Source organism: Chiloscyllium punctatum, chromosome 24 (assembly GCF_047496795.1).
Source record: "Chiloscyllium punctatum isolate Juve2018m chromosome 24, sChiPun1.3, whole genome shotgun sequence".
NCBI lineage: Eukaryota > Metazoa > Chordata > Chondrichthyes > Orectolobiformes > Hemiscylliidae > Chiloscyllium > Chiloscyllium punctatum.
The window spans coordinates 82,997,498-83,018,960 of record NC_092762.1 but is presented as its reverse complement, the minus strand read 5'-3'; the positions used below and the strand labels follow the sequence as shown (position 1 = coordinate 83,018,960).

The 21,463-nt window shown below is 43.7% G+C and overlaps 1 protein-coding gene across 1 annotated transcript in view; it reads left to right on the top strand.

Moving 5' to 3' along the window:
* The window catches only part of LOC140494758 (tyrosine-protein kinase JAK2-like), a 113,448-nt gene that overhangs the window by 25,779 nt on the left and 66,206 nt on the right, over positions 1-21,463 (top strand). Inside the window, exons 2-3 of the mRNA XM_072594325.1 lie at positions 11,631-11,848; positions 16,182-16,305. Coding sequence (XP_072450426.1) covers positions 11,656-11,848; positions 16,182-16,305 — 317 coding nt within the window. The 5' untranslated portion in view covers positions 11,631-11,655. The remainder of the gene's footprint in view (positions 1-11,630; positions 11,849-16,181; positions 16,306-21,463) is intronic.

Genomic DNA, 21,463 nt, shown 5'->3' with positions numbered 1-21,463 from the left:
GAAGGAAGAGAGTTTCCTTAACTAGGGAGACATTTGCCTTCCTTTTTTTCTCCTTTAGCTTTGTGTTTTTGGTTTACTTATATAAATAGGAAGGGTTTGGAGGGATATGGGCCAGGTGCTGGCAGGTGGGACTAGATTGGGTTAGGATATCTGGTTGGCATGGACAAGTTGGACCAAAGGGTCTGTTTCCATGCTGTACATCTCTATGACTCTTAAAAAAAAATACAAAACCCAACCTCCAATGTCAGCAGAGTTACTTGTTTCCACTGTGGATACGTGGAACCTGTTATACTGCCCCCCCGAAGTATCAAACTGTTCATGAACGAATCCCATTCACTGCCAATACTGCCTCTGATACAGTGTGTGCTGCCTCCTTTTACAAAGAAAGCTAAAGATAGGCAGTGCTCCATATCCTCAATCCCAGAACATTGCAAAGCCCTTTTCCATCACAGAGGGGGAAGGTAGGATGCAATTTTAGCTTCACCTCCAGCACCAAGAGCTGACTGTTCCAGATCTTAACCTGCACTTTAGATGAGGCACCCAACTAGGACACTCACGCAAAGCCACCCACTTGAGATCCCTCTTTATAGGATTGCTAGGAGGTGATGGCCTAGTGGTATTATTGCTCACCTATTAATCCAGAGACCCTGGGAATGTCTGGGTTCAAATCCCACCATGGCAAATGGTGGAATCTGAATTCAATAAAATAACCCCTGGAGCTAAGTGCCTAATGGTGACCATGAAACCATTGCTGATTTTTGGGAAAAGCCCATCTGGTTCACTAATGTCCTTTTAGATTAGATTACTTACAGTGTGGAAACAGGCCCTTCGGCCCAACAAGTCCACACCGCCCCGCCGAAGCGCAACCCACCCATACCCCTACCTTTACCCCTTACCTAACACTACGGGCAATTTAGCATGGCCAATTCACCTGACCTGCACATCTTTGGACTGTGGGAGGAAACCGGAGCACCCGGAGGAAACCCACGCAGACACGGGGAGAACGTGCAAACTCCACACAGTTAGTCGCCTGAGGCGGGAATTGAACCCGGATCTCTGGCGTTGTGAGGCAGCAGTGCTAACCACCGTGCCGCCCAGGAAAGGAAACTGCCATCCTTGCTTAATCTGGCCACACATGTGACTCCAGTTGCACAGCGATGGGGTTGGCCCTTCAACTGTCTCCTGGACAATTAGGGCCTGGCAATAAATACTGGGCCTAGTCAGTGACACTCACATCCCGCTGGTGAATTTTAAAAATGTCATTTGAATCATGCTTAAAGTTTAATTTGAATAGGAAGCAAAGATGGGTTTTCAAGCAGATATGTTAGCATTTTGTAATTTTCCTTGTGGGATTCTTCCAGAACAGGAAATCCATCTCCCACCTCCCCCTCCCATCCCCAATCCCAATATAGCTGCAGCAGCTGAGCTCATCAGTCATTTGGTGACCATGTTTTGTGGGGGTTGGGGCAGCAGTGATGTCAAGATGGGTATTAGTGAGTAGTAACCTTGTCCTTTTTCATTGCAAGATCCACAGCTTGGAGTTAAATCCTGCTGGCTAATCTTCAGGGATCTTTTAGCCCTTCACCTCTGTTCATCCCCTTAGACATTGTCCAACCTTCCCTACCGGCATCAGTGAGCTATTTTCTGGTTGGCTCAGCAGGGAGATGGATCAAGATGGAAGGGTGGGAGTGTATGGGATTGAGGTAGTACCATCCCAAACAACCTCCAGTTTGAGATCCAACACCAGAGGGCTTGTTACTTCGAGAAACTAGCATCAGCCTTCCTTTTGGCCATTTTAAAGCACAGTTGAATCTTTTCTGGAAATAGTATATGTGCTTCCATCATGGAAATTTGGAATGTTGGGAAACCTTAGAGTCTTGTGATTACCAGCGACTGGACACCAAACACTGGAAGCAGTTTTTAATCTTTGATGAATCTGTCGGTTGGACCAGAAGTTTCTCCTTTGGAGCAGTCATTAGTGTCAAGAAGCTAACCAGGCACGTGGAGGTGGTGACCTGGTGAAAGGTCACTCAATCAATAATCCAAAGGAATCCCCAAACTGTGGGTCAAATCCCACTGCCGTGATTGGTGAAATTTCCGTTTGATTCATAAATCTGGAATAAAAGGTAGGCATCAGTAATAGTGACCATGCAACTGTTCTAAACACATCAGGAAATCTTCCTTCTTGCAGCCCCAGCTAGCTTACATCTGACTCCACACCCAGACTAATGTGATTGACTTTTAACTGCCCTCTGAAATGACCTACTCAGCCTCCCAGTTCAACGCCAATGGGTAATAAATGTCGCCTTTGCCAGCAACGTTACATTCCATGACAAAGTAACAACAAAACGATCAAGCTGGACAGTGAAACTCTCAGGGAGCCGTGGTGCTCACCCCATTATTTTCATTCGGGCACAGGGTCACGTGCACCTCAAAGATATCCCAGAATGTGCGAAGGTGTGGGTATTTTCCAAGTGAACCCCAATAATTGTACAATCTGATTGTTGACGCACATGTGGCGGATGTTAGATATATGAAATACAAATGTAAATGTTTGAAATGCTCAACTTGTTTAAGAGCTTTGGTGGAGAGGGAAACAGATTTGAGATTTCAGGCTGATGACCTGTTGTCAGAACTGGAAAAAGTTAGAGAGGGTTTTTCAGCAGTTAACAGAATACAGAGGTGGGGGTGGGGTGGGTGGGGGGGGTGGTGGTGGGGTGGTGGTGGGGTGGTGAGGGATCTGTAATGTGCTGTCAGGCAGAAGAGATTAAATGACAAAAAGGATGATGGTGCAAGACAAGAAAGAGATAATTGAACAAGCAAAGATGTGTGTAGAGCGAGTGTAAATAGCAGCAACAGCTGCCACCTGATAAAATGGAAAAAGCGGCAATGATCTGAAATTGTCAAAGTCGCAAAGTGACTGATCAAAAAATGTGCTGCTGTTCCTCAAGCTTACTTTGGTACAGCACTGGGGGCCAAGGACAGAGAGGTTAGTGTGGGAGTAACATGGAGCCAGTGAATCTTTGAGTATATACTCCACGTAGCAGTGACCTCTGGTTGTGCTAGAGCCTGTGGCTGGTTAAACTCAGATACACCTCATGTACCCATGTAATCTGAGTACAGGCAATCAGACTGCACAGGACCAGTGCTATTTGAGAGCTTATATGACTGTGAGGGAAATTGAAGAGATGGTGTCACACTATGGAATATTGCAACTGGCTACAACAGCCACATAACAATGACCTCACAAAATATGTAACAACAACTTCATATCTGATATCCGCCGAGTTGTACCATACTTGGGCTAACCCACAAGGTGAACAGCATTGGCAAAGGGCTGGGGAATGAGGAGCTCCAGACAACTAAATCCATGATGAGCTGGAAACATTCATTCCCACTGATACTCTGGAGCAGCAGTGTGTACTATATCCAAAATACACTGCAGAAATTCACCAAAGGTCCTCAGATAGAACCTTCCAAACCCACAACCATTTCCACTTAGGATGATAAGGGAAGCAGATGCATTGTTCACTCCACCCCCTGCAAGTTCCCCTTTGAGCCACTCACCATCCTAACTTGGAAATATGTCACCACTCCTTTGCTGTCACTGAGTCAAAATCCTGGAATTTCCACCGTAATGACATTTGGGGTCTATCCACAGCACATGGACTGCCGCTCACCCCCAACTTCTCAAGGGCAACAATAAATGGGCAATAAATGTTGGCCTGGCCAGCAATGCCCACAGTCCATGTATGGATAAAAAGGAAATTGTATCCCGTTGCCAGCCAGAAGTCCACATTTCTTGTCAAAAGGGGTCGGACCACAGAGGAGAAGGGTAAGCTCCCATTGTACTGAGTGTTGGTCAGACACCTTCTGGAATGTAACATTCAGACCTTGGAATGTTCTACAGAAAGGCTAACATGATGGGGATAACTTGCATAAGCCTAGGCTGCTTCTTTATGCATATAGTAAATTGAGGGCTTACCTAATTAAGATTATCTTACCTAATCAGGTGATATGGGAAAGTATTTCATTGGAAGAGGGAGGATTATAATGCTATTAGGCAGGAACTGTGGAGCATAAACTGGGAATAGATATTCTCAGGGAATTACATGTCACAAACGTGGAGGTTGTTTAGGAAGCACTTGCTGATAGTGTTGGACAGGTTTGTCCCACTGAGGCAAGGAAGAGATGGTAGGGTGAAGGAACCTTGGGTGACAAGGGATGTGGAATATCTAGTCAAGAAGAAGAAGGAAGCTTACTTAAGGTTGAAGAAGCAAGGATCAGACAGGGCTCTAGAGGTTTACAAGGTAGTCAGGAAGGAACTGAAGAATGGACTTCGGAGAGCTAGAAGGGGAAATGAAAAAGCCTCAGCAGGTTTTCCTTATTCCCCATGGTGTTCTACACTTATGTGAGGAACAAGAGGATAGCCAGAGAGAGGGTAGCGCCATTCAGGGATAGTGGAGGGAACTTGTGCCTGGAGTTGCAGAAGATAGGGGAGGTCCTTAATGAATACTTTGCTTCGGTATTCGCTATTGAGCGGGACCTGTCATTTGTGAGGACAGCATGAAACAGGTTGATGTTAAGAAGGAGGATGTGCTGGAAACTTTCAAAAACATGAGGATAGATAAGTCCCCTGCGCCAGATGGGATGTATCCAAGATTACTATGGCAAGTGAGGGAAGAGATTGCTGCGGCTTTGGCAATGATCTTTGCATCCTCACTGTCCACTGCAGTAGTATCAGATGTTTGGAGGGTGGCAAATGTTGTTCCCTCATTCAAGAAAGGCAATAGGGATAATCCTGGGAATTGGAAAATGGATGAAGGATTCCAGATGAAGAGCTTATGCTTGAAACATTGATTCTCCTGCTCCTCAGATGCTGCCTGACCTGTTGTGCTTTTCCAGCAACACACTCTTTGACTCTGATCTCCAGCATCTGCAGTTCTCACTTTCTCCTAATCGGGGAGTTACAGACCAGTTCGTCTTACGCCTGCGTTGGGAAAGTATTGGAGAGGATTCTGAGAGACAGGATTTATGATTACTTGGGAAACCCTAGTTTGAGTAGAGATAGTCAACATGGCTTTGTGAGGGGCAGGTCATGCCTAACAAACCTGATTGAATTCTTTGAGGATGTGACAAAACATGTTGATGAAGATGGAGCAGTGGATGTGGTGTACATGGATTTTAGCAAGGCTTTTGATAAGGTTTCCCATGGTAGGCTCATTCAGAAAGTAAGGAGACATGGGGTAGAGGGAAATCTGGCTGTCTGGATACAGAATTGGTTGGCCCATGGAAGACAGAGGGTGGTGGTAGATGGAGCATATTCAGCCTGGAACTCGGTGACCAGTGATGTTCCACGGGATCTGTTCTGGGACCTCTGCTCTTTGTGATTTTTATAAAAATAACTTGGATGAGGAAGTGGAAGGGTAGGTTAGTAAATGTGCCAATGACACAAAGGTTGGTGAAGTCATGGATAGTGTGGAGGGCTGCAACAGGACAGTGACAGGATCCAGAACTGGGCCGATAAGTGGCAGATTGAGTTTAACCTGGAAAATCGTGAAGTGATTCACTTTGGAAGGTTGAATTTGAATGCAGAATACAGTGTTGAAGGCAGGATTCTTGGCAGTGTGGAGGAACAGAGGGACCTTGGGGTCCATATCCATAGATCCCTCAATGTTGCCTCGCAAATTGATAGGATTGTTAATAAGGCATGTGGTGTGTTGGTTTTCATTAGCAGGGTAATTGAGTCTAAGAGCCATGAGGATGTGCTGCAGCTCTATAGACCCCAGGTTAGACCACACTTGGAATATTTAAGCCACTCTTAGATAGACACATGGATGATAGTAAAATGTTGGAAATGTAGGTTATTTTGATCTCAGTGTAATATAAAAGATTGACACAACATCGAGGGCCGAAAGGCCTGTACTGTGCTGTACTGTTCCATGTTCTATGTAATCAAATTTTTCAAAGCTTTAAAAGGATTTGCTAGGGTATATGTGGTAACCATTGGCAGCATTGTTAGTCTTTCTGGGGGCAGTCTGTCAGAGATGGGATTGAGGGTGTTATGGTGGTGGATATCCAAATGCAGTAATTATAGGCCTGCTGAAATCTGTAGGAGGCGGTTGACTGGGATGTTTCAGACAGCAGCTCTGTTAATGAAGGCAGAAATGGCCAGTTTAGTGCCTTCAGATAACCTCAAGTGTCATCAAGTCATAGTTATAAAGCATGAAAACAGGCCCTTTGGCCCAACTCATCCATGCTGACTAGGTTTCTCAAACTAAACTAGCCCCATTTGCCTGCATTTAGCCAACATCCCTCTAAAACTTTCTAAAACCGTGTATTGGTCTAAATGATCTTTAAATGCTGTAATTGTGCCCACCTCCACCACTTCCTCTGGCAGTTTGTTCCACATACACAGCACCCTCGATGTAAAGGGTTGCCCCTTAGGTCCTTTTTAAATACTTCCCCTCTCACCCTAAATCTATGCCCTTTAGTTCTCGACCCACCCAGCCCAGAGAAAAAACCTTGGACATTTACCCTATCTATGCCCCTCATGATTTTAAAAAGTTCTATAAGGTCACCCCTCAGCCTCCGAAGCTTCAGGGAAAAAGTCCCAGCCCATTCAGTCTCTCCTTAAAACTCAAACCATCCTTGTAAATCTTTATTACACCCTTTCCAGTTTAATATGATCTATCAGAATTAAAGTTTAAAGTAACTATTACTGTAACATCCCTGTTATCCAATACACAGGCATCTGGAATTCTCATGTACTTCAGTAAGGCATTCGGCAAGGTTTCCCATGGGAGACTGATTAGCAAGGTTAGATCTCACAGAATACAGGGAGAACTAGCCATTTGGATACAGAACTGACTCAAAGGTAGAACACAGAAGGTGGTGATGGAGGGTTGTTTTTCAGACTGGAGGCCTGTGACCAGTGGAGTGCCACAAGGATCGGTGCTGGGTCCTCTACTTTTTGTCATTTACATAAATGATTTGGATGCGAGCATAAGAGGTACAGTTAGTAAGTTTGCAGATGACACCAAAATTGGAGGTGTAGTGGACAGCGAAGAAGGTTACCTCAGATTACAACAGGATCTGGACCAGATGGGCCAATGGGCTGAGAAGTGGCAGATGGAGTTTAATTCAGATAAATGCGAGGTGCTGCATTTCAGGAAACCAAATCTTAGCAGGACTTATACACTTAATGGTAAGGTTCTAGGGAGTGTTGCTGAACAAACAGACCTTGGAGAGCAGGTTCATAGCTCCTTGAAAGTGGAGTCACAGGTAGAAAGGATAGTGAAGAAGGCATTTGGTATGCTTTCCTTTATTGGTCAGAGTATTGAGTACAGGAGTTGGGAGGTCATGTTGCGGCTGTAGAGGACATTGGTTAGGCCACTGTTGGAATATTGCGTGCAATTCTGGTCTCCTTCCTATCGGAAAGATGTTGTGAAACTTGAAAGGGTTCAGAAAAGATTTACAAGGATGTTGCCAGGGTTGGAGGATTTGAGCTGGAGGGAGAGGCTGAACAGACTGTTTTCCCTGGAGCATGGGAGGCTGAGGGGTGACCTTATAGAGGTTTACAAAATTATGAGGGGCATGGATAGGGTAAATAGGCAAAATCTTTTCCCTGGGGTGGGGGAGTCCAGAACTAGAGGGCATAGGTTTAGGGTGAGAGGGGAAAGATATAAAAGAGACCTAAGGGGCAACTTTTTCACACAGAGGGTGGTACGTGAGTGGAATGAGCTGCCAGAGGAAGTGGTGGAGGCTGATACAATTGCAACATTTAAGAGGCATTTGGATGGGTATATGAATAGGAAGGGTTTGGAGGGATGTGGGCTGGGCACTGGCAGGTGGGACTAGATTGGGTTGGGATATCTGGTCGGCATGGACGGGTTGGACCGAAGGGTCTGTTTCCATGCTGTACATCTCTGTGACTCTATAACTGACAATTAAAAAGACACCTCCATATTGCAAAGCTAAAGGATAAGAAATCAGAATAGGAGTAGGCCATTCAGTCCTTCGAGTCTGCCCTATCATTCAATAGGATTATGACTGATTCTGCATATTCACTTTCCTGCTTTACCCCCATGTCTAGTGATTAGAATGAGGATGGCCAGGTGGATCTCATTGGGTATGAGCTCCCTGATTGGGTCTGTTAACCTGGGCCATTCAAGGAGTCCTGGCTGACAGATATAAAACAGGAGTCTCAGGGATTCTCCTCGCTCAAGTGAGTGGCTCTGAGCTAGCTGGGGCAGTGCCTATGGTCTGTGCGCATGTAAGCAAAGGGTGACTTGGTGACGGGATACCGGCCTCTGGGCAGTTATTGATCCCTCTTCTGATCCCCACAATTCAAAATTTAAAAGGGTAATTTGGAATTGTAACCACCTGAGGACTTTCCCAAGGCAGAGTGATCGACTTATTGGGGTGGGAATAGGTCTTCTCACTCTGGGAACTAATTGTTTGGTCACTCCCCTCACCCTTGTTTCTCGCTTATGGTATTTATGAACAGTGCTGGGCGCTAATTTTCACAACATCAGTTCATCTTGCAGCAGCGATGAGCTGTGTTTCCCAAACACCACTCGTGTTCCTCATGTAGCTCTCAGATTCATGGACCCAGATGCCCCTATTCCCGATGATTATTGGGTATTGGGGAGGTTACTGTACTTAGAAATAGAACATAGGGCCATAAGACATAGAAGCAGAAATTAGGACGTTCAGCCCATTGAGTCTGCTCCACCATTCAATCATGATTGATAAGTTTCTCAACCCCATTCTTTCACCTTCTCCCCGTAACCTTCAATCCCCTTTCCAGTCAAGAACCTATCTATCTCTGAGTATATTTAAAATAAATACTCAATGACCTGGCTTCCACAGTCTTCTGTGGCAGTGAATTCCATAGATTCCCCACTCTCTGGCTGAAGAGTTTCTCCTTATCTCCGTTCAAAAAGGTCTTCCCTTTATTGTACGGCAGTGCCCTTGGGTCCTCGTCTCTCCTACCAATGGAAATATCTTCTCAACATCCACTCTGTCCAGGCCATTCAGCATTCTGTAAGCTTTAATTGGATCCCCCTCATACATCTAAACTCCATTAAGTATAGACCCAGACCTAAAGTCCTCAAACATTCCTTATATTTTATTCCTGGGATCATTCTTGTGAACCTCCTCTGGACTCTCTCCAGGGCCAGTACATCCTTCCTGAGATATGGGGCTCCAAATTGCTCACAATATTCTAAATATGGTCTGACCAGAGTCTTATAAAGCCTCAGAAATACACCCCTGTTTTTATATTCTAGTCCTCTCAACATAAATGCTAACATTGTATTTGCCTTCCTAACTACTGACTCAACCTGCAAGTTTACGTTAAGAGAATCCTGGACTAGAACTCCCAAGTTCCTTTGAACTTCTTTATCTGAATTTTCTCGCCATTTAGAAAATTGTCTATGCCTCTATTCTTCTGACCAAAGTGCATGACCTCACACTTTCCCACATTGTACTCCATCTGCCACTTCTTTGCCCATTCTCCCAACTTGCCCAAATCCTTCTGCAGCCTCTCAGCCTCCTCAATGCTACCTGTCCCTCTCCCTGTCTTTGTATCATCTGCAAACTTAGCCAGAATGCCCCCAGTTCCTTCATCTAGGTCATTAATGTATAAAGTGAAAAGTTGTGGCCCCAACACTGAGCCTTGTGGAACACCACTTGTTACCGGCTGCCATGCTGAGAAGAACCCTTTTATCCCCACTCTCTGCTTTCTGCCATACAGCCAAGCTTCATTCCATGATAGCATCTTGCCTCTAATACCATGGGACCTTATCTTACTCAGTAGCCTCCTGTGCGGCACCTTGTCAAAGGCCTTCTGGAACCATCCATTGGCTCTCATTGGTCTAACCTGCTCGTTACCTCCTCAAGGAATTCTAGCAGATTTGTCAGGTATGACCTCCCCTTGATGAAACCATGCTGGCTTTGTCCTATTTTACCACACACTTCCAAATATTCAGAAATCACATCCATCACAATGTCTTCCAGGGTCTTACCCATGACCGAGGTTAGGCTAATCAGCCTATAATCTCCTATCTTTTGCCTTGCTACCTTCTTAAACAGGGAGCACTGGTCATACTGGAGTTCATTTTGAAGTACACAAGATAAGTTGGATCACATTATTCCTATTGGGAGTCCAGGAACTATGCACTGCAGTCAGGCTTACAAACTGTGAGCAGTTTAGGCCTATACGCTCTGGAGTTTAGAAGAATGAGAGGAAATCTAATTGAGATATATGGAATGCAAAAGGGGATTGACAAAATAGACATATGAAGGATATAGGGAGATGTAGGAGTACAGGCACACAGTTCATTGAATGTTTCATCACCGCCAGACAGAATGGTGAACAAGGTGTTTGGCATCCTTGCCTTTATTGCTCAGGCCATTGAGTATAGGAGTTGGGACATCATGTTGTGGTTGTACAGGATGCTGGTGAGGCCACTGTTGGAGTACTGTGTAAAGTTCTTGTTGCCATGCTATAGGAAGGAGATTACTAAGTTGGAGAGGGTTCAGATTTCCCCCTACATGAGTGAATATACAGGTTTTAGAACAATCACCAATAGTTTCTATATAGATTAGAATCAGGTAGATATTGTTGACTGTGAGATTTCTGATAGGGGTAGTTAACCTGGGCCAGTCCAGAAGCCCTAGCAGACCACTGTAACAGGGATTCAGAATCTCCTCAGTTCAGGGACTGACTCTGAGCTGGCTGACCTCAGGCTGTGTTCTGAAAAGGGTGACTTGGTGACGGGATGCCAGCCTCTGTGCAGTTTCATAGCCTCCTTTACTGAGACTAGCTTTATTTCCCTGATTCATTACTTGAGGTTAAATTCAATCAGTGGCAGTGGATGGATTCAAACCCTGCATCCCCATGGATCTCTTGATGACTAATCCACTGATATAACCTCTACAACACTATTTCTCCCCATTAAACATGCTTAAGAGTGGAGTACTCACAGCTCACTGCGCTGGAGAATCCCAGAGATTCACTGTGGCCATTTCTCTTCAGCTCAGTCCAGAACATCTTGAACCTAACAACCTCCTCTTTCTAATCTCACCGGTCAGGGATCAATGAACTCATAGAACCTACCTGGTCCAGTTGTCAAAGAATTTCATAACTCTTAATGTGTTCACCTATAAAACCAAGGAGAGAATGGCCTATTCTACTCCATGTAGCATTATATGATGGCCTACTTGGACTGTTACTCCAGAGATTCTGGAAATGTTCTGGAAACTTGGAAGCAAATCCTAACATGGCAGATGGTGGAATTTGAATTCAATAAAACAAAATCTGGAATTAAGGTCTGGTGATGATGCTGAAACCCCATTGTTGATTGTTGGACATACCCATCTGGTTCATTAAAGTCTTTTAAGGGAAGTAAGTGGCATTCTTACCCAGTCTGGCCTACATGTGACTCCAGGCCCACAGCAATGTGGTTGACTCTTAACTTCCCCCCTGGGCATTTAGGGATGGGTAATAAATGCTGTCCCAATCTCTCATCCCGTGAATGAATTAAAACATTGTACAGTAGACAAATGGGTCTATTCATGACAACTGATGGTGAAAGCGTTTGTTTTTTGTCTTTCCTTTTCAGAGAAGAGACAGTTTCTTCGCCTTCCATGCCTCCGTTACCAACTTTTGGCGAAATGACTGCTCTGGAGGACACAAGTCGGGAGGGGTCTCAATCAGAAGGTGTCGGACTGAAGGTCTATCTCTATCACTCTACGGCCCATCCTAGCGAAAGCACCTTGAAATTCTATTCTGGAGGGTACACAGCTGAAGAACTTTGTATTTCGGCAGCAAAGGCGAGCGGTAAGGACCATCTCGGTTTTACTGTTGGGCTCTGTGGAAAAGCTTTGAACCTGCTCAGGACTCTCCTGTCCATTCAACATTACTCTACGTAAACAACAAAGGCTTTCAACAAAACTACAGAGTAGTTCTTTTGGGAAGCTCTTTCAAGGTTTTCATTTGATTTGACTGCCGAGTCTGAATTTTCTTGCCCCACCATTGAGGGGGCTGCGAGGTCGGGGAGGGTGCAGTTCCGATAGAGGAGGTGATGTCTTCATGTTGATGTCACTGGGCTAGTAATCCAGAATGCCTGGTTAATGTTCTGGGGATATAATTTCAAATCCCATCCTGGGATCCAGTGACATCTGTATCAATGAAAACCTGAATTTAAAACCTAGCTTGAAAGGGACGATGCAGCCACTATCAATGGTGGTAAAAACCCATCAAGTTCACTCAAGGCCTTTGAGGAAAACCGCCACCCTTACCTAGTCTGGCCTACCTGGGACTCCAGAGTCACAGCAATGGGGTTGACTCTTAACTGTCCCCTGAAATGGTCTGGCAAGGCACCTATTATGAGGGCAACTAGGGATGGGCAATAAATGCTGACCCAGCCAACAGCACCCACATCTCATGAATGAACAATAATATTAAAAAAAACTCCGGACAGACCATACAATCCCTGGAGCCCATTTCCCATTGATGCATGCTGCTCAGTTATCTGATCCTGTCTCTGGCCATGGGGTATCACTGGCAATGCTGGTATTTATTACCCAGCTCCACTGCACAACTGCTAGCAAATCGATAAAACAGAGTGGGTTGTGAGACCACTTTGGGAGGTGGGTGGAGGGTGGGGGAAGCAGTTCAATGTCAAACTAGAATGGCATATCTGACAGATCAGCTGAGAACAGCTGGTGACCTTCTCGAAAGGACATGAGCTAGGCTTTTTATAGCTTCATGGTCACTTCCACTGATAACGGATCGTTCTGTGTTAAAGTCATGATTCAATTAAAAACACAAAGGTGTTGGAGGGTCGCTCAGTGGGTCAGGCAACATCCGTGGAGAGTGAAACAGAGTTTCATGCGAGGTCATTGGCCTAAAAGACTGCAGCATTGTCCATCTTTCAGATGAGATGCTGACCTCAGATATAAATACATAGAACATAGAACATTACAGCACAGGAACAGGCCCTTCAGCCCACAATGTTGTGCTGAGCATGAAGCCAAATTAAACTAATACCTTCTGCCTACCTTTAGTCCATGTCCCTCCATTCCTTACATTTTCATGTTCTTATCTAAGAGTCCCTTAGACACCCCTATCGTATCTGCTTCCACTACCACCCACGGCAGTCCGTTCCAGAGGAACAATATTCCAAGATGTTTCTCTGGGTAAAAAACTTGCCCCACACATCCTCTTTAAACTTTGCCCCCTAACCTTAAATGCATGCCCCCGAGTATTGGGCATTTCAACTCTGGGAAAAAAGATTCTGACCGTCAACGCTTCAATGCCTCTCATTATTTAATAGACTTCCATCAAGTCTCCCCTCAGCTTCCGCTGGTCCAGAGAAAACAGCCCAAGTTTTTCTAGCATCTCCTCATAGCTCATAATGAGCTGCCTTTTCAAGGGGATGTAAAAACTCCCTTGTCTCAATTACAAAGAGGAGCTTGGGAATTTCTCGCTGGTGTCTGGAATGGCACTAAGCATCACAGCAGCAGCGTATTATCTCACTGCTCCTTGAAAAAGATTGTGTAGCATCAATCTTTCTCACATCTCAGCAGTGAACTTGCCTCCTTTAGCACAGATTCTTGGAGTTAAACGCACATCCATCTTCTATTGGCTCATCACTGTTTTCTCACGTCTCTGTGAAGCATCTTGGAACGTTATTCCCCTGATTAAAAAGCTTCATAAATTCAAATTATTATTGCAGTATTTAACCAGCTGAATGCTGCAGGACCCAAAGGGTCAATCATAGACCATTGACATGATATCCCAGTTCACAAGACTAGATGACCCATACTCATGTGATTGACCCACTTTCAGGGAGTGGGATAACAGGCCATCTTGTGCACAGCAAGATTTCGCAAACAGATGTGAGATAAATGAATCATGAATTCTAGTTTTGGTGAGATTGGACAGGGCACAGCAGGAGAACATCCCATTGTCCTCTAAACCTCAGAGGAATGTAGGCCAGTCCAAAGGATGCCGCTCTTTACACTGGGACAATCTCTCAGTGTCACAGTCAGGCTGCAGGACCTTAGCTAAAGCCCTCATGCCCTAGAGTGGGGCAATGTGCTAACGCCAGGCTGAGTGCCACTTTCACAAGGGAATGAAGATACCGCTGACTTCACATGCATTTACAAGGCCAGCTCCTCACCAGCAGAAAGAGTCTACTGTATAGACTGCAGTGGTTCCTCAGGGCAGGATGCCACTAACTTCTCAAAGGCAATCTACCTGGGCAATAAATACTGGTCCAGCCTGCAACACTTACATCTTGTGAAAGAAATCTTAAAATATAACACCAATCAATGTTCAGAAGTCATATGACACCAGATTATAGTCCAATAGTTTTCATTGAAATCACAAGCTTTCAGAGCACTGTTCCTTTGTCAGGTGAAGTGTATAAAAGTATCACAAGGTTAGCTAGCATTAGATCTTCAGTGGTTAAGCTCACAAGGAGAAATAGGGAGCGGAATCTGGGCATCACTTTAATCCTGGGATTTAGATTCTGATTTGCTGTTTTTTTGAAAAGCACAACAATCTGAGCACGAGCTAAAATGAATAGACTACTTGATGTATCTTTGACCTTTGCATTAAATTTGGAGACTCTGGACCTATTGAAATCAATGTGGTGACTGGTAAAACTGGTATTTATTTGCATGTACTTTGTGAAAATTAGCCACTTGTATTGGAACATTGTAACGATTGGAGGGGTTTGTTGATGACATGAGTTTAGAAGCTATCCAGGACTGGACTGACGAGGCTGCTCGGATGAACCAACGTGGTTGGTTGATGCATTCACTGGTCAAAACCCAATTCCTTAAACTGGACTCCTGGATCGAAATTTCACAGAATTGAATAATTGTTTGATTGGTTGATGAATTGATTGATTGTTGAGACATACAGTATCTCAAAACAGGTTAAGTCCAGGAGGAGGCCATTCAGCCCATCAAGTCTGTGCAGGCTGTCTGCAAGAGCACCTCAGCCTCCCCTGCTGTTACTCTTGCCGCAAAGTCCCTATATCTTTTCATTTTCCTTCAGGTCCTTTGCCAATTTCCATTTGAAAGCCATGGTTATTGCATGTCAAGTTTACCCCTCTGTCCCCTCTGGTTCTTTTCCCAACTCACTTGGTCTGGTTCTCAATTCTTCATCAATGGAAACTGTTACTCCTTGTTTTTTCTGTCCAGGTCCCTCATGATGTTGAACACTCCTATAAACTCTGCACTCAACCTCCTGTTCCCAAAGGTAAACAGCCTCTGCTCCTCTGAGCTGTCCACTCAACTGAAGTCCCATCTCCCTGGAAATATTCTCCCTTCATCTTCAACCTCCTGCAGTACCCCAAACCTTTGAGGTATCTGTTCTCCTCTCATTCTGGCCTTATGTCCATTTTCGAGCATAATCGCTCCACTGCTGGGGACCACAGATACTCAGAGAGTCCACTCAATGACTTCCAGTTCCACGTTCATGGCTAATTCCAGATCTCAGAGGTTCACACAGCTGCAAGGGGATTTAGAGGGAATGTCAGCTGCCTGAGCCCCAAACTCTGGAATTCTGTCACTGCACCTCTCCAGCCTCGGTCTTATTTGTTTAAGTCACTTCTTAAAAGCCCCTCTTTGATCAACCTTTTGGTTATCTGACTTAACATCTGCTTACGCCATTTACTGTCTTATTTGATTTGATAATGTTCCTGCATCATGTTAAAGACAATAAATTGCTTAAAGGCAAAATATTGTGGATGCTGGAAGTCTGAAACAAACATAGAGAATGCAGGAGAATTTCAGCAGATCTGGCATTATCTTTGGAGAGAGAAACAGAGTTAACATTTTGAGTTGAGTAAGAAGGGTTCTGATATTCTGAAGAAGAGTCATACAGGAATCAAAAGATCAACTTTACTTCTATCTCCAAAGACCTACTGAGTTTCTCTAGCTCTTTTTGTGTGTTGATTTTGTCATTGCTATAAAACCTCTTCCTCTCCCTCTCTGAAGTCTTCGCAGCCTTCCTATAGTTCCGAACATTTAGCCCCGAACTCCAATTTCCCTTTCAACCGAGACAATCAACTTTGAATCTTCTTTTATCACTTTGACTCAGTCCTTTGCCCCTTCTGTCTTTGATGTTTGGATATTTTGATCTCTTCCCAACACAGGTATTCAGCCAGTCTACAGCAGCCTTTTCGCCCTCGCAACTGAAGATCTGCAAGTGTGGTACCCTCCCAGTCACATTTTCCAAGTCGATGGATCCAATCCACAAGTTGTCCTATACCGGATTAGGCAAGTTGTGAAATATTGCATTCTTGTTGTGGGCACTAATGGTCAGTATAATATTGAGAAATGGTCCTTATCACTGGTCCAACAATAATACCATTAAATAGGAAGGTTTTCATTTCCACGGCACCTTTCACAATCTCCATACTGCTCCAAAGATCTTTATTGATAATGAGATACTTTTAGAAGTGCAGTCACTGTTGAGGGGCAGTGGATAGTGTCTCAACCTCTGAGCTAAAAGCTCTGGGTTCACGTCCCACTCCAGGGCTTAGTAGTCAAGCCAATAGCTTGATTAACTGCTTGTAAATCTTCCAATACAAGCCAATGGCAGAAGATTTCTAGCCAACCATCTGCAGAAAGCAAAGGGCCAATCTATTGCTGTACTGCTATAACCATAGACCGACACAGAAGTCCCTGAATTACAAACAAATAAATTAAAATATTGTGGATGCTGGAATTTTGAAATAAAAGCAGAAAGTGCAGGAGAAATTCAGCAGGTCTGTCAACATCTGTGGTGACAGAAACTGTTTACAGTCTCATAAGATTCTTCTTCAGAACAGGAGAGCTTGGTACCAGATGAGGGAGAGACTTTGTTGTAATGTAGAAAACTTAGCATGCAATTTCTGCACAGCAAGTTCCCACAAACAGCAATGGAATAAGAAGTCTTTTATTTTGTATGATATTGTTTCAGAATTAAATATTGATTATAACACCTCTTCTTTTTAATTTTGTTCATCGGATGTTGGTGTCAGTGGCAACAGTTATTGCCCAGAGGGCAGCAAATACTTAGCCACATTGCTGTGGGGGTCTTGGGTCACGAGTGGGCCAGACCACGTAAGGGCCACAGATTTCCTTCCCGAGAGGATGTCGGTGAACCAGATGGGCTTTTACTCAACAGTAGGTCATTTGTGTCTTGCTGGTCGGGCGTACAACTGCATCATGTCAGATATTGAATATAACACTGAAAAAGAATAAGAGATACTTATGTGTTTTTTGATGCATTTGCTTTTGAGTGCTGGATTGTGTTACCAGCTACTTCATGCACTTTTCATGAATTAAATTTAATTTCAACAGGAACCATCAAAGACAGGCTCCCTCTCCCTCATCACCATTTTTAGGGATGACTTTATAGCGCGGCGAGCAAACAATAAACCTGAACAATTCTTAGAATGCACTTTGTTTTATTTCTGCTTCTAAATGCTGGCCGATTAAAGGCTGTGAAAATCATTTCTGTTTTCCTATTCATGAGCTGAGAGGAGCTTTCAGCCAATGTTGAGATTGAATGAGTGTAATCAAAATTGAGGTAAACCAGAAAGTGAAGCCAAATCTGTCTTTGGAACGGCTGAATGTAGGAGAAAGTGCAGAGTTAGTTTTATTTTCATGTAACAAACTCTCCTTGTGTGACACAACAACATTCTCTATTTCTTTAGCTCCAGAATGCTTTGCAGGAGCTTAATCAAATGGAAATTAATGATAAGTGACATGAGGCAATACAAGCACACTCTCTCGAAACCAGAAAAATGTAGAAAATAGGAGAAGCCTTGGGCCATTTAGGCCTTCATGCCTTCAGTGCCATTCATTGTTATCACATCAGATCACCCAACTCAGTCTCCTGTTCCTGCTTTCACCTCTTTGATCCCTTTAGCCCGAAAAGATACATCTTAATCCTTCTTGAAAACATTCAATGTTTTGACCTCAACTGCTTTCAGTGGCAGAGAATTCTACAGGCTCCTCATTTTCTGGATGAAGACATTTCTCCTCATCTCAGCCCTAAATGGCCTACACTGTACCCTTAAACTGGGATCCCTGGTTCTGGGCTTCCTGGTTATCAGGAAAACCAACAGCTTCATGACATTGGTATTGTTGTCCTTGAATTTACCACATTTTGTGTCAATTGTTTTGGCCAGTAGTAACAGGTTGGGTGGGGTCAAGGGTCACTTGGAGCTTGTGAATAGACCATAGACTCATAGAGATGTACAGCATGGAAACAGATTCTTCGGCCCTACCCGTCCATGCCGACCAGATATCCCAACTCAGTCTAGTCCCACCTGCCAGCACCCGGCCCATATCCTTCCAATCCCTTCCTATTCATATACCCATCCAAATGCCTTTTAAATGTTGCAATTGTACCAGCCTCCACCACTTCGTCTGGCAGCTCATTCCATACACGTACCACCCTCTGTGTGAAAAAGTTGCCCCTTAGGTCTCTTTTGTATCTTTTCCCTCTTACCCTAAACCTATGCCCTCTAGTTCTGGACTCCCCACCCCAGGGAAAAGACTTTGTCTATTTACCCTATCCATGCCCTTCATCATTTTGTAAACCGCTATAAGGTCACCCTTTAGCCTCCGACGCTCCAGGGAAAACAGCCCCAGCCTGTTCAGCCTCTCCCTGTAGCTCAAACCCTCCAACCCTGACAACATTCTTGTTAATCTTTTCTGAACCCTTTCAAGTTTCGCAACATCTTTCCAATAGGAAGGAGACCAGAATTGCACACAATATTCCAAAAGTAGCCTAACCAATGTCCTGTACAGCTGCAACATGACTTCCCAACTCCTGCACTCAATACTCTGACCAATAAAGGAAAGCATACCAAACACCTTCTTCACTATCCTATCAGCAACGAAAGAGTCAAGTCTAGCAACGTGCAGGACCCACCCAAATTATCCAGGTAAATTGTCTTGTAACTGAATTAAAAAAAGTTTTGGCACCTTTTATTAAAAAGTTGGTGAAGGCACAGCTCGAGTATTGCATGCAGTTCTGGGTATCATCGTTTGGAGCAAGCTCCAAAGGAGAAGTGCTTAATGAGACACTTCAGTTATGTGACAAAGTGAAGACACTGCGATTATTTCTCCTTAGAGAGAAAATCCTAATGGAATATTTAAAAGAATTGTTTAAAATTGTGAAATAGTCACTTGGCGGTATAAAACTTGAGAATTGTTGAGAAAAAAATTCTATCATGTACTCATCAGGACTGAAATGCAAGAATACCAAATCTCACAGCGAATAATAAGAAAATAATGACTTGTTGGCTATTGAATGGTAATTGGTTGAGATATTGCCATGGTGAATGCACCAGGCAGTTAACTGTCAATCTTTTATTCAAATTCAAATTAGGCAAGTTGGCTGTGATTGGTCAGTGCAGTAGCATGGGATTGGCCTTCCTTTTGTTTTTGTTAAAATTCAAGTCAGGAAGTTGACTGTTTGGCCAGGGCATTGACAGCCAGCCCCCAGGTTATTGATTGGTTGAAAAAGGTGCAATGTCTGGACATGTTTTGTCTGTTTATAAATAGCTGGGCCTGTGCATGAATGTATCTAGCTCTATACATGCAGGTAAGACACACTGATGAGCCTGACTGATAATCTTAAACTGTTTATTATTGTGATTCTCAAGATAAGCAGGATTGTTTTTGGAATGTTGTCCAATCATGGGCTCACATCTAATGTCAGACATTGTGTTGTGATTTTTGGCTGTTTGAATACAGTTAGTCGTATAACCTACATAATTGACATCACACCAGCAATGAAATTCATACACCACAAAATTTCTGTGATCCACAACCTAGAGTCCACTGTGTTAGAATCATGCACCTGGTACATCATGGAGCACTGATTCATGTGTTATAGTCCTATACTTGACAAGGGAGCTCTATAATTGACACATTACCACCCAAATATATTAATTCCTGAACCTGACATTTTACAATCCTATAATCTAAGATACTGGTATCCTAACTCTGGCCAATAAATTAATTCTTTATTCATTTGTGGGATGTGGGCTTTGCTGATTCGGTCAGTATTATTGCCCATCCCTAATTGCCCAGCGGGCAGTTGAGAGTCAACCACATTACTGTGGGTCTGGAGTCACATGGAGGCCAAGTAAGATTGACAATTGTCTTCCCAAAAGGGCATTAGTGAACCCAATGGGTTGTTATCTGACAATTGGCAAGCATTTCATGATTATAGCAAGGGTACATGAGTATAAAACTCTTACTTCCAGGGTTTTTTAAAAAATCAATTCAACTTCCGCCATCTGCCATAGCAGAATTAGGTCCTGGGCTCGCTGGGTCTCTGGATTATTAATCTAGTGATAACACCTCCATATCACATTGTCTCTCCAAATCTGTTGCTGAATCTCAGAATGAGAAGGATAACCTCACTGTTAACACCCTGTACTGTTAACACCCTTGATCAACATCAAATCCAAAAGTAAAAGATTAGAATGAAGCAATGATAGCCTCGCAGTTGAGTTGTTACTCTTAACTGGAAGCATGGAGGGCAGACTTATTTGTATAAGATCGTAAACAGGAAATCTTACCCTGTTCACTATGTACAGAGATAAGCACTGTCATAACACACACCTTCCTGTGTCCCAGTTAAAGATTAAATATCTTGACTCTGTTGACAGCATTGATCACTTTCTAAATCCAAGGTGGATCGCCAAAATGTAACTCCATAATCCAGGGAGCGCTGCACAGTCAAGAAACACTGCTCTTTAAAAGAGAGACCAAATGTGGATCTCTCTGTCTCTCTCTCTTTCTCTCTCTCTTGTTCTCTCTGGTTTTGATTATTGCAAAAAGTTCCAAAGCATTGTTCCCAAAGAAAGGACTAACATCTGGTAAACAGGAATCTCTCAAACAATACCAACCTGCAAAGAAATGTCATGGACTATTTTGCATTTTAAGCCTGTTTATTGAGAAATGTTCTGCCTCTTAACTCCCCTCACCGACTTGCCTTAGCTCCATATCCTTTCGGATCCTTATCAGCAAATATCTATTAATCTCCGATTTAAAATGGTTAATCGCTGCTTGTGGGATCTTACTGTGCATAGGTTGAATGCTGTGGTTGCCAAATTGGCAAATGTGAGTTCATTTCACAAGCAAGTCACCGATCATCAAGCGCTTCGGGAGATGCACTTTACTGAAACAAAAAGGAAACAGAAATTGCTGGAGAAATCCAACAGATCTGGCAGCATCTGTGGAGAGAAAGCAGAGATAACATTTCGGGTCCAGTGGCTCTTCAACAGAACCTGGTTGCAGACCTGCTGAGTTTCTCCAGAAATTTCTGTATTTGTTTCAGATCTCAAGCATCCATGGTTCTTTGTTTTTCTTCATTTTTACTTCTTGGTTTTGTAAGGACACCGATTGATACCTGTTTAAAATTGAA